General features: G+C 32.7%; 1 protein-coding gene across 3 annotated transcripts in view; it reads right to left on the minus strand.

The window, feature by feature from the left end:
* The window catches only part of LOC111002828 (voltage-dependent T-type calcium channel subunit alpha-1G), a 114,618-nt gene that overhangs the window by 16,370 nt on the left and 78,592 nt on the right, over positions 1-19,656 (minus strand). Inside the window, exons 4-19 of one of the 3 annotated variants that reach the window (XM_045629341.1) lie at positions 17,009-17,120; positions 16,551-16,684; positions 15,219-15,316; positions 10,937-11,108; positions 8,734-9,010; positions 8,572-8,664; positions 7,960-8,192; positions 5,455-5,569; positions 5,020-5,109; positions 4,215-4,368; positions 4,066-4,104; positions 3,577-3,770; positions 3,134-3,317; positions 2,853-3,063; positions 2,573-2,782; positions 324-489 (exon numbers count right to left, since the gene is read on the minus strand). In XM_045629341.1, coding sequence (XP_045485297.1) covers positions 324-489; positions 2,573-2,782; positions 2,853-3,063; positions 3,134-3,317; positions 3,577-3,770; positions 4,066-4,104; positions 4,215-4,368; positions 5,020-5,109; positions 5,455-5,569; positions 7,960-8,192; positions 8,572-8,664; positions 8,734-9,010; positions 10,937-11,108; positions 15,219-15,316; positions 16,551-16,684; positions 17,009-17,120 — 2,482 coding nt within the window. Of the gene's footprint in view, positions 1-323; positions 490-1,649; positions 1,768-2,572; positions 2,783-2,852; positions 3,064-3,133; positions 3,318-3,576; positions 3,771-4,065; positions 4,105-4,214; positions 4,369-5,019; positions 5,110-5,454; positions 5,570-7,959; positions 8,193-8,571; positions 8,665-8,733; positions 9,011-10,936; positions 11,109-15,218; positions 15,317-16,550; positions 16,685-17,008; positions 17,121-19,656 lie in introns of all 3 variants that reach the window. The other 2 variants (XM_045629342.1, XM_045629343.1) reach the window with 2 other exon arrangements.

Below are 19,656 nucleotides of genomic sequence, written 5' to 3' on the forward strand. Positions count from 1 at the left end.
TGTTAAAATCACATTGTTTGAAACGTAACACAGACGGCGGTTGGAGTACACAAGCAAAAGGGGGCATTACCTAATTTACAATTTACGAAGCAAGATGCACTAACTACAAAGCGTTCCTCACTAAATGTTTCTATTTACTAACAGTCTAATTACAAACATAATACATCAACCAATCCGAGTTTCTCGTGTCTTATCGCATTCTTGTTGAAATTAAACTTCTCACTGAATGTGTTAGTAAAAGTTTACGAGAAACACGCATGTAAATCGAAAAGGGTCGCAAATAAATCAACAGTGTATCTGTCTACCGGTCTTTCAAAGCTTACCTGAAAGACAGTGACCGTAGCCCATAAGATGTTATTAAAATGTTTTCTGTCACATTCACACTTGGGATGATTCGATATGATCTCAGGGCAAGTACAATCCCTCTCGGTGCCATTGTCTTCGTTGAACTTGCAAAACTTACCACCGAACAAGTACATGCCCAGAATACTGCATGGTGAGCCCGATGAGAAAATGAAAGAAAAACAAAATGCTAGGCGCAAACGCCGCGACCGATCCGTACTCATGATGTTTTTGTGTCCACGATGGTAACACTCTTACACAAAAGCTTAGAACATTTTTTGGCTCGATTTTAGGTTAAAATACTTTTAAGCGTGTTACCTTCGCAAAAATTCACTACTAACAGTATAGTTAATACCTATGAAATATTGTTAAGAACGTATTTATTACAATGTTATACTGTGCAACTTCCCCAATAAAATATTAATATTAACATTCATCTTTATATACTGCCTTATTAAATAAAACGATAGATGCCATAAAAGTATAGAAAAGAAAGTGCAGAGTTCATTCTTTAAATTCAGTAATAGTGATTTGCCATTCATAATGCATTCGTGAGGTTTAACGTAATGCAGATAAAAATTTAAATAAATTTAAGGGCTTCAAATGAGGTGGGAAATCACAGGAATTTTGAATTAGGCAAGTATGCAGGAAAAATTTCGGAAACAAAATTGTCTCAAAAAAAAAACATGCGTAGTGATGCTATTTTAAGATTTAATTTTATAAGATTATTTTAAATAGACGTAAAATAATAGAAGCGGCATGCGAAGTGACAGATAAAATTGTTAAACCCGAGTATAGTTGTAATAGTGGCCATAGAAGACCTAACAAAGGTATTATCCGCGACTCGGTTCGATCGACCTTTCTATACCCTACTACTCAACAAAGCTACCTAATATATTATGTGCTCGTCAACGTGTATGGGATTTCTGAACGATATCTCGTTATATGAATGTGATACTAGATGATGTTGGAGCAATTTGTAACAAATGCTTGCTATTTGTTTTCTATGCGACACTATGCTAGCTGTTATGCGACAGAACGCCTGTCACTATGGTGCAAGGGTATAAGTTTGTGATAGGATACGTATACATTCAAAAATAATTAGATAATTATTCTTGCAGCATAGTGGATAGATTGTGTACTCGCGTGGTTAGTAGATTAGCCGTCACATGACAATTCATGGTTAAAAGGAAGGTCTGTCGTGAGTGTTGACTGCTGACCGACCCGAAGGTAAGCGTTAAGTATATTGCAAGTTCTGTCTGTCTTTGAATTGTTTATTAGGATCTTTAATTCAAAATGTTCAATACCTGAAATACTGTGACAAAGGCCCACAAGAGAGTATCAAAGTTTTTTCTGTCGCAATCAAGATCGCCATCTTCATCTTTCTTGCAGAATTTGCACCCGAAGAGGTTCATACCGAGGATGCTGAACGTTACCACGCAATATACCATTAGATAAAGGAACGGTTATTTAATTTCTTTTGATACAATAAACAGAAAGGAACGAAATAGTTAAATCTAAAATGATTAGTGATAGTGAAAATAAAACTAGCGTAGTAAGCGTTAAAGCGTGAGTAAAACTAAATTATAATAAATTGAAGAGAATATTGTAAATAGTGTGAATAGTAGTGTTTAGTAGACATGTTTAACTAGGAGATATAAACACAGGATAGAAAGAAGTAGGTGAAATCACTCACAGTTAAATAGTGCACAGGTTAAAGGATGCGGGTGTAACAGTTAAGTAGAAAATTTCGTTTTATGTTTGGATCCATATAAATCTTCGTTTGCTATGAAAGAATGAATTGGCTGTAAAGCGATCGGTTTAACCATCTGCTTTATTCTACTGAAGCAAGTAGTAACTACAGGGATAAATGATATTTAATATAAGGAGACAAAGCTGTGATTGGATGTCGAAATTTTTGAAGATATTATTGATTTGTGGAAATACGTAAATATAGATTATAATCAAAAAAGACCGGATATATTGGATCTGAGTGATTTGAAGGCAGAGTAGAAGATTCCCCTGAAGAGTTGAAGGTACTAATATAGCAGCAGTTTTATGTAATTAATTAAGATTTTTTAAATTCAATATTAAAATGACGTTATTTATTTATATTGGTATTTATATCATGCATTTTATTTTATTTTTTGCTTATAAGTATTAATATTATAAATTATCCCTTTAAATCCCCATTAATAAAATGGAAGCCTTAGAGGCTGTTAATATTTACCTGAATATGAAGATAAACAGAACTAGTAACGAGAAAAACACAGCGACATTATCCATTGTTCTCAGCATGACGAAGAGTTGTCTTCTTAAATTTGGCATAAAACGGACTAGTTTCAATATTCTAAGTAATCGAAATGTACGCAGCACTGATAGACCTGAACTTCCTGCTAAGTCTTGCTCATGTCCCACACTTTGTGTAAGCTCAAATGCACTGTACAAATGGAAGGGAGTTAAAAACGAAAACAAAATAGTAAAACATAATTGACCTCGAAGAGCAATACCTCAATATTACTATGACACCGTCAAACACGTTGAACCCATTAGAAATGTATTTGAAAGGACCTTCTGATATTATTTTAAGAATCATTTCAACAGCAAATATTGCTGAAAACACAACATTGCTGATCTCCACGATGACTGTCAGTTCTTCTGGTTGATTGTGATACTCTATTCCCATCGACAAAGTATTTATAAGAATGGCTAGGAGGATACCTAAAAATCAGAGATTTAATTATTATCCTTATTGTGATATATTTCAATAAAGTATAAATATATTAAATACCCTGCTGAAAGTATTTGTGATTGACAATCGCTTTAATGTGCTTCCTTAGTAGCGATAGGAATTTATTGAAACGTTTCCAGAGACGGGAGCAAGCTTTTGTAAATCGATTCTTTTTTGTTTCTTTGGCTGCGGCGTCTGCTGCTATTAGGTCGGCGCAACAAGAAAAGTCTTCAATTTCCACAATCTGTAAGAAGTCCACAAAGTAATGTCCCTGACTAATACATTTTTTTAATTGAAATTATATTTAAAAGCACGTTTGTTTATTTTCACGTTTTTTATGAGATAGAAGCCAAACGAACAGATGGGTTACTTAGAAGTGCTTAACGCCGTCCATGGACACCTGCAACACTTACAAGTGCGTTGCCGGCCTTTAAAGTAGTGATGATAATCGAATAAGAATCAAAGGTACAGTCATTGTATAAATATTAAATCAAATGTTTTACCCTTGTGTCTGACTTCTCGTCACCAGCTCGTTTACTGATGCCCTTGGTGAGTTCTTCAAAGAAGGAGTCCAAAGCCACCTGTCCCGTAGGAAGAGCAGCGGATAGAGCTCCAGAGAGTGCCAGAAGCTCCTGACAAGACATAGTTCCACCAACAGCTGCTCTCTCTTCGGCCGTCTCTGCCGGCAGGTCGAATTCTATGCCGCGCAAATAAGAGTCACTACAGTGCAATCCTAATATTTTCATATGCATATCTAATCGTATTAAAATCGTATTTTCGTTTCTATTTCTAACATCTATAAATTTACAGTATAAAACACGGGGCTTTTTTGTATAACCTTTAAATTATGTTTTATAACGGTTTAATTAGTCATCGCTATACGTTTTCACTGTGATTCGGCAAAGTTTCGGAAATAAAGATTTAGAAAGGAAAAAGACACGGTTAAGGAAAAGACATTCATGCCAGTCTAGATCTACTCTCTCTAGACTTACCACTTTGGCTTTTCAGCCAGTCACGTTGACTCAATGAATCTATAAAATTTTACTCATTATTAACATAGGAAATGAAATTCTCAAGATTAAGGAAGATAAAATAAGGTAAAAACATTTTCGAATTTTGATAATTGTTTAAGTATACGTACCGGTCTGTGTCATTTTCTCCGAGGAGCAGAGATTATTGGGGTGAGCCAAATGGGGTGCGTTCGGGGCATGAAGTAGTACAGTGTCGCTAAACATCACTGAAGACCGCCGTCGGGCGAGCGAAGGCGGCGATAGTAGCGAGAGATTGGATGTATTCTAAATTAATTGAAATTCGTTGACATTTCATCTTATATATAAAATTCTCGTGTCGCGGTGTTTGTGGTTAAACTCCTCCGAAACGGCTTGACTGATTCTCATGAAATTTTGTGTGCATACTGGGTATGCCTGAGAATCGTCAACATCTATTTTTCAACCCCCTAAATGTTAAGGATAGTCCACCCCAAAATATTTTATTAAAATTTTTAGATAAATTGTTATTTTTTATCAATTGTATCAACAGCATTAAAAAATACATACAACCCAAAATTTTCAACCCCTATGTTTTATTATAAATGATATACTTGGCAAAACGACGTTTGCCAGGTCAGCAGAAGTATATACCCTATATACTATAGTTTCAATATACATTACATTGAGTCCAAATCCCTCTAAAGAGACAATTATCACTATTGAAATAATTGCTTTGAATTCCTCATGCTTTCAAACTCATGTTATGTAAAAGAATATTTTCGAATCGAATGTGGTCAGTATTTCTTATTGATGTTAAGGTCATAACATTATTTTTTAATACTCTTCTAAGGATAGAACTTTGTATCATGAAAGATTAATATCAAATACAACCAGCGTTCTAACACATAAATCCGTTTAACTCACAGGTGGTTTAAACGAAATTATTTCATTTATTACCTCAAGATCGGCTGCGGAGAGCGAGGGAACGCGCAACAGGCTGGGTCTACTTAGCGGCTCCTCTACGTCCTCCGTATTTTTTCCATTACCCTGTTCACAATTTATTTAGTATTATTACATACTCTGTTCACGAACACTAGTGTTTAATTTAAGATGATGATGATTCTGTAACACTCAAGGTATGATTATTCATTTGCGGCTTTTTTTCTTTTCTTCTTTCAACAGTTGTTCAGCCCTTGCTAACTAGCAAATTCATAGCTCGTCGTGTATATCTTTTATTTATATATCTTTAAATTAATTATGTTTTCATCACTGTCACATATCTCATGGCAGTGAGACATGGCGCAAAAAATACTTATAATAAAATAAAAAGGTAACCAAGATTGCTTACTTTACTACTAAATATAGTTAAAGAAAACAATTTACACAAACAACCTGTGGATGTAGTTTGGGACAGCGCGGGTGGTGTTGTTTCGGTCGATTAGCTGGCAACTGCAAAGTTTCCCGGCTTGTGCGCCAACGGAGTTGGGCTCGTTGATATCGGTATACTCTACAATAATACAATTTGCTTAACTCTCACGGTGCTATTCATTAACGTAATGTAAACTGCCTCATAGTTATATAAGTTATAAGTTTTAATAAGTTATAATAAGAAAAACACTTTTTTAACGGATTGAAGTTATGTATTATTGTATTTAAACTTATAATTATTTGAACAAAATTTTTGCGTGCTTTACATACTTGCGTGCATGGTCACGGCGACTGAAGACAAAGGTGTTAAATGTCAAAAAGTATCACAGCTGTAGAAAATGTTGTATTGTCTGTATTTATTTCCCCGGAGTTGGTATCGACTAAAAGACGTAGGGTTTCAACTTCAATCCGTTAAAAAAGTGTTTTTCTTTAAATGTGTAAAAGTTATGTTAATAAAAGACAATACTAAGTTATAATAAGTTTTAATAAGTTATAATATGTTTTAATAAGTTGTTGTAAGTTATAAACTTACAATTTAAACAAATGAGTAGAATTAAACGATAATAAATAAAAATGGCCTCTATAGATTATTCATAATAGTGTTAATACTTGCTTTATGTATAGCCTTTTTATTTTTAAGTGATTTCAATAGCACTTTTTGAAAAAGAAAAGGAAAGTTTATTAAATGCGCATGTTCTTATGGTCCGAGATCCCACTGCAGGATTGGTGCGTTCATCGAGTTTTTGCTTAAAACCAAATTTTTGTGTTTATTTATAATTAGGAGAATATATATTTACTAGGTTGCCTATCAAAATTTGGCCGCCAATATTTTTAATTAAATTATTTTGAATTGATTTTTGGTAAAAGATTACGTTCATTTAATTTTTAAATAAAATAACGTCTACAACACGGTAATTAATATGAAGATTCTAAAAAATCACGGTTGCCGTTGCGCACATGGCCGCACCTCTTTGCAGCCAAGTGTAAACAGGTATGATTTCGATATATTTATACGTTTATAACGGATATCTATTAATTATATGTCAAATTGCAGCTAATTTTTTTCTATTAATTTTCATATAAGGGTGCCTAATTATATCTGGCCGCAAATAAGGGTTGCTGGCGGTTAAAGATGATAAATATTTGAGGTAGAGTGAAAGAGAGTTAGCGCGTAACGCGTTTGTCAGACAAGGACAGCGGTTGCCGACTGTGCGACGGTTTTAAGCCATTGCGCATCCAAAATCATTAGTAGAGTCAATTGTAAATAAATGGTCATAATATTTATATTTTTTTACGACGAAACAATAACATTAGCGAGCACTTTTGGAATTAAAGTCGAGTACATTGCTTTTTTCGTTACACAAAAAATACGACTTCATCTTTATCAATTTTATTTTACGTTAATTAATATAATTATTTTTAGATGCACAAATAAAACAACAATGTAAATATAAAACGTTGTTTATTTTATTTATTACGAACTTCAAAACAGCGTGGATTTTCTGTTAGAATAAAAATGCCGCATCTGTTCAGTTGAGAACACTAACATTCGACGCATGCGCAATGGCTTAAAAGCGTCGCACAGTCGGCAACCACTGTCCTTGTCTGACAAACGCGTTACGCGCTAACTCTCTTTCACTCTACCTCAAATATTTATCATCTTTAACCGCCAGCAACCCTTATTTGCGGCCAGATATAATTAGGCACCCTTATATGAAAATTAATAGAAAAAAATTAGCTGCAATTTGACATATAATTAATAGATATCCGTTATAAACGTATAAATATATCGAAATCATACCTGTTTACACTTGGCTGCAAAGAGGTGCGGCCATGTGCGCAACGGAAACCGTGATTTTTTAGAATCTTCATATTAATTACCGTGTTGTAGACGTTATTTTATTTAAAAATTAAATGAACGTAATCTTTTACCAAAAATCAATTCAAAATAATTTAATTAAAAATATTGGCGGCCAAATTTTGATAGGCAACCTAGTAAATATATATTCTCCTAATTATAAATAAACATAAAAATTTGGTTTTAAACAAAAACTCGATGAACGCACCAATCCTGCAGTGGGATCTCGGACTATTAGTGTATGTTAAAACTTTGAAGGGCCTAAAGTCGTAAAATTATGTACGGACTAAAATTTGTAATAAAAGTCTGCGGAGCGCATCTGTGAAAATTATATAAAAATCCATGAAGTTTTTGCGTACTTTCCACAAATTGCATACGTTTTATACTTACATTACATTTTAGCGTAACTCAAAAACAGTTAAAAGTTATTATTGAAATTATAATGTTACATAGAAAATATTATGTATGCTTTATTCTATTATATACTTACAGATAAAATTATTCGCTGTCTATTAAACTTTACAATATTAGTGTTGAGTTGTGAAAACAAAAAAAAGTGGAAATATGAATTTAAGTTTTGAAAAGCTAAATAAGGCTTGTAAATTATTTACCTTATCTTCTTTGCCATTCTTCTTTTAAATCTTCTCCACAAATGGGCAACGTATTTAACAATTTCTGCATAACAGGTGGCTGGTTCACTGTTATTTGTAGACGACGCCAAAGTAGATGACGACGTGAATCGAGCTCGTTCAACTCGCATTCTTTCCATTTCACGTTTCTTCGTCTCACTGAACTGTGTCGCGATTACGACAAGGCAAAGATTGATCATGAAAAATGATCCAATCTGAAAATTCGGTTTTGGTTTATTTATATTTGGGGTATAGCACCATTATCAGAAACATGTTTTTAGATCTAAGTTTTTACAGTAAGAATGAACATAGTAGGTAAATAATCCGATATTGAAGTTATAGTTTTTTTGGTGCGTTAGGGAAAAATTATGAGTGTAAATGTTTACGATGCGCACGACCACCGTCACAAAAAACCGACACCCCCAAGTTAGCTATAGGCAACATTTTTCAACACCCGTTTTTTCTAATGCTGGTGTCAATTTGTCTTTAAAAACTCAGTAATACAATCTTGTTACGCCCATGAAGTATAACATCTAACGGATGAAATGTCAATAATAACAATTTCAACAACTTTCATTCAAGAAATATACTCACAACTATCAGCAACACAAAATAAATCCAATCCCAAAAGCTATGTGCGTCCTGTACATAATACATGATATCCGTCCAACCTTCCAGAGATATTACCTAAAAAGGCGATAAATCCGATTACCAATAAATTTCACTTTTTACAACTTTCCCTTAGCGAAAACTTACCAAAAATATTGCGACCCAGGCGAGACCGATGTTGTCGAAGGAAATTGTGCCTTGGAATGGATTCGATCCTCGTTGGGTACAGTTTGTGTAATATTGATTCCAGTTCACGCATGAATTATTTGTGGGAGTGTTGTAAGAGAATGGTCTTGCCGTCTCGTTACACACAACAGGCCCGTATCTGTATGGGGGGAAGTTTCCACATTGATGCATCCCGCTGTCTGCCGGCGTCGTGCAAATGTAATCTAGTTCCTTCGAGAACTCGTAGTAGAAGGAAATGCTGTGAGAGAAATCAAATGATTACTACTAAATAGGAGCTTAGAGAATATAACTATTTGCTGCTTAAAACCCTTAAGTGGCATTTACTTTCATAACAATTCTCGATAGAATTATTAATAACTAAGGAGGCGGTTTTGCACATATTTTTGATATATGATGAAAGACGACATAAAACATTATTTCTAAACGGAATTAATGTGCTTTACAAAAGCGTTGTGATATCCATGAATTCAATAAAAGCGATACACTGAGACCCAATTATGCTAATTCAAGCGTTATAATAAATCATGCGATTATGGAAACGTTCAATGGCATACTGAAAGGTCATGCAGACAATGAAAGCGAAGGGGAAGGATAAAGGTAAGAATAATTAGTAACGGATTTCAATGTAATTGGCGATTAAGGATTATTTGGAGAACCAGGTGAAAGTGAACATTGGATCGTAATGATTAAGGTAACAGACGATTCACGTTAATGGCAGTTGGAGCGAACTTTGGACATTAGACTTATGGACTTAATAGTAACGAGTAATGAAAGCCAAAAATTTCCGTTAAGTATAAACATCATGTTATTTGAGACGCAACATGTAACGGTTTAACGGGTGGAGGTTAAGGCTATGAGGGTTTCATTCCAGATATTTGTTTAGAATGTACTTGTTAGATTGGATGTGTAAAATTGTATACATCAGAGTACAAATGTATTAATAGGAAATACATACTTGTACTGATTTTTTAGTATATGCTATATCTTTGTTATGAAATTGTACTAGTTGTCTTTTGCTTTGCAAATTTAAATCAATGAAAAATATCAGTATATATCATTTGTATGGTTCTATTATATTCGTAGGAAAGATCAAATAATGTGTATATACTGTAAAACAAAAGGTAAAAGAGTAAAAGTGTTGTAGTAACAACTGTCGTATTTTCTCAAACTGGCAGTTTTACGTGTACTTGAGTAATTAAAATGAAAGATGAGTTAAGTGTTGTGAAAGAATGTCAAAATAAAACTGCCAGTTTGGAGAGGGAAGCAGATACAAAAGCACATCTGGACGGCAGATGTGTATAGGTACACGATACAACAAATCTGAACGTTTTTAAAAGAAACACATATTTTCCGAAATTCTTACGAGTTGACTCTGACGCGCACCCTGTACCATTCAGACAGGTCTCTGGAACACAAATTGATGATGTGGTGACGGATGTTATGTTCCTACGATATTCTACTTTCAATTATAACATTATTTAAGTCAAAAATATGTTCCACGTCTCATAAAGAACTCCCACTTGCTAGTTGCGTATTTATGGACACATATTTTTAACTTCTATAAAACATTTTCGAAATTAATGGCCAGTTTCTCATTCTTGCATATATCATGATAAAACGAACCAGAATGTTAACAAAAATATGTATGTATGCGTTTAGGATGTTTTATCAAATGAAAAATGAAAACCGGTCATTGTTTACTGTTTAAAATGAGTTAAATCCAAGTGTAGGTTATGCAGGATAACTCTAGAATCAACTTTCGCATATGAATCATGCGAGTGTAACAATTGTATTTCATGTAATTTGACGGAATGCAATATTTAAGTGTTAAATGTAAGCCTCATCGTGCATTGTGTTAAAGTTAAATGATTTATATGAAATTCAGCCCAGTGCCCATTACGTAAGCATTAAATATTGCATGCAGTCAACGTTAGCAATGGAACGTGCTTCTAAGGCAATCGCGAGCAAATGGTATAAAATAAAAACTTCATTTCCATTGCTAGTTACTTGTACTACTGCAATTCCTGCGATTTAAACTCGAGCTAAGAATATTCGAATATTAAATTACTTATCGGACACAAAAAATCGTACTTTGAATTATAATATCGTCGTAATAATACTGTGTTTAATAACGTTATACGTCATGCAATTAAAAGGGACATACTTGGGTCGAAGCACGTTTGTTGGTAAAACAAGTTCACATCTTTGCCTGAGGATACCCTCCCACAGTTGGACACCGACTATACCAAATATGAAGAACACGAAAAAGCACAGGAGTAGTACGTTGCCCAACATAGGCAGTGTGTCGAGGAGGAGCATCACCAGGATACGCATACCTGTAAAGAAAAAGCTTTTAGGCATTGGAACACAACTTTCCGTATGCTAACTGTACCTACATCAATCATCCCATAAATAATCATAATATTTTTATACAGGATTAGAGGTCTATAGAGAAAGTAAAGGTGAACGAAAAATAAAACTGTATGGCATATGATTGACATTTCTCGCCATTTGTTTCTTTGTCCATTTTCTCGTAGAAGAATGATAAAAGGATTTTTGATTTGATCTTTGATGTGAGTAATTTAACATTTAAAAAACACTGTTTTTTGGCCGAGAACTTAATCCATTTAAATTAAATAAACTACGCGCGTGGCAAAAAAATTATTAAACTAATGATAACACACAGATTAAATAGTGATATAAGGTGAATTAAAAAAAATCAGTGGCGCTACAACCTCTTTGAGTCTTGGCCTCAGATTTCTTAATCTGTTTCATGATCATTTTAAATCTAATTGGCAAGTAGTTGATCAGCCTCCAGTGCCTAACACACGTCGTCGACTTTTTGGGTCTAAGACATGTCAGTTTCCTTACGATGTTTTCCTTCACCATTCGAGCAAATGTTAAATGCGCACATAGAATGTCCATTGCTGCACAGCCGGGGATCAAACCTACGACCTCAGGTATAAGAGTTGCACGCTGAACTAGGCCAACACTGCTCATATAATGTAAATACCATACATAAAAGGTTAGCAATAAACATAGTACGCAAGTAATAAATTGTTGGCGGACAAATTAGTGGGTATGTCTAACGCTCGGTGGATTTAATTTGCGGCATTGCATTGTCCCGCTTGTTTGCAAGTCCCAGACGAGATTTAAACTTTACCATGCGTCTTTTGTTCAAAGCCACAAACTAGCTATTTACAAACAGTCACCGAACTGTGATTTATGAAAATGAAGTTAGTTGTAGAATGGGAATTGTTATTTGAATTGGTTATGGTAAATTTAAATACATAATTTAGTAACATGTAATAATAATTTTATTAAAATAACCTTAACAATAAGCACAACAGAAAATCTAATAAATTAATTAATATACGTAGTTTTAATTAATTTTGATTATTTGTAATTTATCTAAATAAAATATAAAATTGATCAAATACATCCTTGTTTATTATTTTAAAATATTAATGTCTCAATCCGAGATTAAATTTGACGGCAAGCGCCAGTAAAAGTGTCGCGCAAACTATACTTGCTGCCTTCGTTCAAGTTCAAGTACCGACAAAACCAAATCTTTTGTAATCCTTTTTGTATCATTGTGAAAACATTTTCACATTGACTTGACTGTCATTTATGCGTTGATTAACTGATTCTTTGCCATAATGTATTTACTTATAAGGTCTTCCTACCTAGCTCTGTTAAGAAGGCTACGAGATGGTTTTAAAAGCGAATAAACGATAAAATATAATATTTATGTATATTATATCCACCCCACATATATAACGCTTAAATTTGTTAAAATTGTATCCCAAACACAAAATAATATTTATGTATGTATCGTTTTAAATAGTTCCGTGTCATAACATTATTGTTTATATATTATTTTAAGTCTTTCTCGTTTATGTAAAGTCCAAGATTTTAAAAATCCATAAACCGTATTTTCCGGATTCGTATATACCCTAAGTTATGGTGCATATAAGATATTTGATAACGCCAGATTGGATTCTGCAAGTGATTTCTCTATGGACCAATAAACCTATATGATTAATGTGGCGGGGAATTATTGCATTGTTCAATTTTACTTGACTGAACTATTAATTATTGAATTAATAATAGTATTTATAACGTACAGTATACAGTCGTAATATACAAACACTTTATTTGAAAGTAACAAACGCTTAGTGAAACGAAGATTTCGATTTCGAGGTTATTATTTATTTTGAATTTAGCCAAGTACAATTTGTTTATTTATATATACATTCTAAAACAATGTGTACGCCTACAACATATAAAAAAATATGACATCGCAAATTTAACCCACTTAAATTTCCATTTAAATCTAATACTTAGTTAAATATCACTACATAGTATAAAACAAAGTCGCTTTCTCTGTCCCTATGTCCCTTTGTATGCTTAAATCTTTGAAACTACGCAACGGATTTTGATGCGGTTTTTTTTAATAGATAGAGTGATTTAAGATTCCTCTTGATATATAATGAGATGAGAATGAGATGTTATTATACATATAACCTTCCGGTTTATATGTATAACAACATCAAATAAATAGTGGAGAAGTACTGTTATTTTTGAGGTTTTTAATGTGATGTCGTAAATAATTACATTTTTTCCGCTTACATTGCAAACGCAGGCTGAACCTTACGAGTTTTATCAAAATAATGTACTAAGTATTGTACACATTGAAAAGATCTACAGAAAAGTTCGTGATGGTATATGTCTATCTCTTATGGATAACCCACATTTTTATATACAACGTTCACAGATTTTCTGTAGTGTATTTAGTATCAGCATTGCACCCGTGCGAAGCCGGGGCGGGTCGCTAGTAATTTATAAAAACAAAATAAAATATTATTTAATTATTAAATCTGATATATAAAATTCTCGTGTCACGTTTCTTTCATTACATCAATTTAATCTCCTTAAATGTTAAGGGTGATTTTTAAACATATTTCTATTAATGTCTTTTTGTAAATACATATAAATCGCAAAATATCGTACTAAATGCAAAACTCGACTGGACATCGAGTATTTTATACTAAAAAGATGGGCTTAGTAAAAAAACATATTAATGTATAAAAAAATCTAAAAAAGATAGGAGTACAAATTTCGTTTTAAGTTTTAGAAATAATCTTTCTATATGGAATTTATGTATATTATGGAATTAATATCTACATTGAGGCAAGAACGAAAGCCTACTAAATCACGTGATCTAATATCCCCTCAATGGAGGCTTCGGAATAGGAGCTTCCAAGTTCGGATTAAGTTGAAGTATACTTGTTGCTCGACTCAAGGTTAAGGACCACGACGCTTCATGTAATCTTAATAAGTTTTTCGGTACACTGCTTTTAAAAAAGAAATTCTAATTTTAAAAAATGTATTTGAAAGATACAATGTTCTACTATGTAGAAAATTTTGGTAATCTTGACCACAGATTGCACTAGCTCCATGTTCTTATGTAGCATTATTATTATTATTTTAGATTTTCCTTTAAACAAGGGCGACACTACGTATCCCGTTATTTGTCCCAAAATAACACCCCGAGTATGAGGCGTATACTGTATTAACCCTACAGTAATTTATTATTTATTAAACAATTTTGCATACGACAATTAACACATTTGATAATCTAAACTATTTTATTTTGAGATATCTTTCCAAACACATCCGGTATTACATCGGATTAAAGTAATAATTAAAAATGCCTTATGTACATAAGTAACTACATACATGCCACATTGTTATCGATGAGGTGCAGATTTATTTTTCCAATTTGATTTTTTTACCGTAAATTCCTTAAGGATGTTTTAAATGTCGAAATGATATTGCGGTTGATAGAAATCAAATCTTTCTAGAGATAGTTTCCGTTTTGCGACTTGAGCTTTATTGCGGTGAAAATTATTTTTCTTTATGACACTGTGGCACTTAACAACAGAATCATGTAAAACATGCAATTATTCCATGTTTTATTTTAGAAACAATTTATCTATCATTCGTAGTTAAACTATCTATAGATATTGTTTTATTTTTAATAATGCGTTATTTTTAATACGCATCGAAATTTTTGGAATGCGTTGAGTAATCGTAACATTAAAGTACCCATTCCAGATTTTTGATTGGATTACGATAATGTATTTAATATAATTTATATGTTTAATCAAGTAATTTGTACTTTAAAATAGTATGATGCTGAATATTTCCAAAATATGTTGGTATATGATTAAAAATTGAAATTTAATTGTACAGTTATAATTTGGATATTATTACGCCTGCTTCATTAAATTTACTTTTTTACAAAAAAGAATTATTTAATTTTTAACCAATAAAATAAACGAAGCCGCTTTCTGGTATTTGTACGATTTCTTTTATCTGCAATAACGCGCACAGAGGCAAGCCATAGACCACACGGATAAATAATATATTTTTGTACTCACTAGGTATCCTGTTTATAGCCCGAAGCGGTCGAAGTACCCTGATAGTTCTTATCGCCGACAGATTTATATTTTCCACGTTCAAAGCATATTCCAGTGCCCTGTAAATAAAAAAAAAATGCTCTTTGCTTTTTTACTTGATTACTTATTAAATCACCACCAAATAACCCACAAATATGTGTATTGTAATCGTTTTTATGTGTTTTATGTGTCGTTTTAAGTGTTTATTATAATCGTTTTTATTGATATTTGTATGATCTCTAAATGTATGTCATGTTTGCCTTTAAGTGCTTGTCATATTAAAAATTGTATTTTGTATTTGTTTTTACCAATGTATCATATCAGTGTGCCGAGCGATGGCAAGCTTTATAAAAAATAAAAAAATAAATTACTCGTAGCAACACGTTTGTATAGTATATTTTTATTTAAATCTTTGTAAAACCTCTTCGACTTAATTATATAATGATTATATAATTTTAAAGAACTCAAGATAATTACAATACTAATAGGTATGTGTTTTAAATTGGGAGTTTTTGGTAAAAGCGTTAAAAGACTTTTTTAAAGCCAAATCATAAAAGGACACCTACCTGTATCACTTAGGAGTGTAAAAAATAGTTTACGACCTACAAAGTCTATTGTTTTTAAAATAATCAAGCCGTATTAAGGAGTTTGGTTACAATCACTAAGTTTAAACTCCGCGACGTGAGTTCTGTGAGAAATTTAATATACATTTATATCTGGAGTTCTATTTGTATATAATTAACACAATTTAAGAGTTAGAATCAATCGGTCTTATAGTTATCAATATACTTGAGGGATTGTATCTTAAAACTGGCCGCAAAATTATAATACTCTTGGGCTCCTACATACATTACTCATATTTCTCTCTCTGTAACATATTATTATATTATAGATTTATATATATATCGAGTAATAAGGCTGGTATTAAAAAAATTGGTTGCCTGTATAGTCGGTATACGGGCGAAAGTTTTACGTGACAACGACTTTGAGTGGTAAAATAATTTTAATGTGAATATTCATTCGTATAGTAGGAAGAAGGATGAATCACTTTTTATGTCTGTCTCTCTCGCTCTTAGGCGGGCTAACCATGCCCGAGTGGAAGGGACGCGTGCCTCTCACTCGCTCTCATTGTGAGCGCATAACGTGAGCGGAGCGTAACGCAGTTTCTTGAAGTGTCACCCGGCAAACCAATTTATAAGACGTTGTCACGTCAAAACATTAATTAGACTATATATATTGTTAGTATCGGTAATCAAAAGTGGACAAATAGTAAAAATATATTTAAAAAGGTCAACTGTACGTCTATAAACTTACCCAGCAAAAACAATGAAAAAGTCCAGCCTATTCCATGAATCCGCGAGGTAAGTGCCGTGGCCATACACACCCATTGCAACCATTTTTATAGTCAACTCCAATGTGAAAAAGGCAAATATTATGTCATCAAAAACCTGCGAAGTTAAGATATATTTGTTACAGCTCTATTATAACAACACTTTTGAAGCTTTTATTAATCATATCAAATTGTTGCAGTTAGTCTTAAATTAAACTTAAGCTCAATTTAGATAAAATGCCGTATTAATACATAATGTTGTAAAAATTTCTAGTTCAATGTTTTACGCAGTATAAAGCATTCCATTTTCGAATTTGGAATTTCAACAACCAGCATATTGTTTTTTTTAAGATAACAATATTCTAAACAAAGAATTTCCTACAAAATTTTTGTCACCAGCCAGCAAATATATTATCTGTATAAAATATATGATTATATTTACCTGTAGTATTTTACATCTATTTGTTACACACTGGTCATCGACGCAGGGCTGGTACATACCGAGGGTCACGCAGTTAAGAAAGATCACCAACATTGAAATTCTTTCGAACCATGTGCATTGGAGTTAAGAATATTAAAAAATATAAGTATATAATATTTAAAATTACTGTGGAGAACTGATAATACAAGTTTTAAGTATTTTACAATAACTTTTAAGTTTCAACTCAAGTTTCAGTGTTTTAATAGGCAAGTTTTAAATTTATAAATTAATTTACAAGAAATTCAAAACTAGAGTGTTAAAAGTTTTCAATCAGTTTTCTATAGCGAAGTTAGAAGAAAAACGTTCTTCAACAAAGTTTATAGACACTCCACAGATGGGTTAATAGGCAACTTGAATTTTTAATTAAATGTAAAAAACGCTCGAGTCTATTTAATTGAATCTCAGGATCGTTTACTTCGGCTCTCATTGGTGTTGTTAACTTTGGTATTAGCATTCAGTACTTGGCTACCTCTAATTTTAAACTTAAATATTTTCTTACAAGATTTGTTCTATATAAGTTCCATTTTTAAACATTATCTGGACACTAAATTATCTGCGTTGTGGTAAATTTTAAAGTACATAATTGTACTCAAATTTAGAACAATTCTATCTCAGTATTTCCAACACAGATGTTATATGAGCTATTGGATGCGGCTTGCACAACGGTGTAACAGTATAAACGAAAGACAAAATAAAAACGCATAAAATTCTCATTCATTCTACATGACCAAGGACATCTGTCCTTGGTCATGTAAAACGAAATTTGAAAATAGATGAAAATAGGTCAAACTCTGAACATTAAGATTAATTATCAAATTAATCTTTATATTAAAATATTACCTGCCCTACCCTGTCAACATACGCTTACTTATATTGCGTATGTATTACTTGAAAATAATCAATAAAGATAACTCGGTATATACAACGGTAACGGTATTGTACAAAGAGTCCAGAAGATTTCCACGTGGCCTAGTTTCGGAAAATGTGAAAGTAAATAGTGTTGTGTGATACTAGCCCGAAATATATTATAATAATATTAATATATATACTAGCTTTATAAATAAATATAATATGTATAAATAAATATATTAATATATATATATATACTAGCTTTTGTATTTAGCTTACTAGCTGTACCCCGCTATACACTGTTTCACCTTCCTTAATATATTGAATTTCCTCCTCTACTGAGTTTGGTGCATAAATAAACAATAAATAAACTTTTCAGCTATACTTGTATATAGACGTATTATTGTAACTGAAATAAAATAAAATACCAGAAAATGAAGCAAATCTAATTAGATAATGTAGGCTTGAAGCTAGTAGCTACTATACAAATTAAATTGTTATATCTATAAATTAAAATAAGACTTTTTGTCATATAAAAAAAATTCTCGGAAACGCAAGTAGTTACGCTAAGAAAGCGGATGTAATGCGCGGCATAAAATTCTAATCTCCATTGACCTTGTGTTATGGCGATTTTTATTACCTTCAAAATAATATTATTTGTCTTCGTGAAATATCTTAAATACAGGAGATTAAGTTGGCAGTCTTCCAGTAAGTGATATCAGCGAGTTTGCTTGCAAGAGCAAAACTTGCTTTTCATGATTCCGAGATTTATTTATGGGAATTTTATTAGGTATAGTACTATATATATAATTAATTATATTCCAAAACCTGAGATATCCCACTAATACGTGCTATTGGAAATTACAACATTAAAAACATAAAGTTTTGTATGTATAAAAGAATTTAACGATACCTACGTTAGAGGTCCGATAAACAAGTATCACTGACTGACTGAGATACGTATTAATAACAGTGAAGAGCCTTCAGGACAAAGGTCTTGTGTGGGAATTCGCCGAGAAAGAATGAACTATGAGATGAAATTTAAAGTATACGTTTTTTTCTATTTAGTTATATCATTATCTCATTTTAGAGCAGTGTTGGCCTAGTGGCTAAAGCATGCGACTCTCGTCCCCGAAGCCGTTGGTTCGATCCCTGGCTGTGCACTAATGGACATTCTTTCTTTGTGCGCATTTAACATTCGCTCGAACGTTCATTTAACGTTCGAGCTCATTGAAGTATTTCCGAACCAATTCGACTTAAGGTTCTTCAAGAAAAGAGCGTACCAATTCTTAAGGGCCGGCAACGCACTCGCGAGCCCTCTGGCAGTGAGAGTGTCCATAGGCGGTGGTATCACTTAACATCAGATGAGCCTCCTGCCCGTTTGCCGCCTGTTCTATAAAAAAAAACATCGTGAGTACACCGGCTAGCGTTAGACCCAAAAAAGTCGACGGCGTGTGTCAGCCGCAGAAGGGTGATTACCTATATATAGTATATATACTAAATATTGATCATGAAACAGATACAGATATCTGAGGCCTAGACCTAAAAAGGTTGTAAAGACACTGATTTATCTTTTATCTCATTTAACGCAGCCCAATGATCATTTATAATTAATTCTCACGGCTTCGTAGGCAGGCTACATTTTAAATAAATGATGTTTAATTATTAATGTAAAAGTCTAATTAGATCTTTCTAGAATGTTCAGTCATACATCTCTGAAAAACCAATTTTCCTACATATTTATCTTTTATGTGAAGCCT

Source organism: Pieris rapae, chromosome 8 (genome assembly GCF_905147795.1).
Source record: "Pieris rapae chromosome 8, ilPieRapa1.1, whole genome shotgun sequence".
Taxonomy (NCBI): domain Eukaryota; kingdom Metazoa; phylum Arthropoda; class Insecta; order Lepidoptera; family Pieridae; genus Pieris; species Pieris rapae.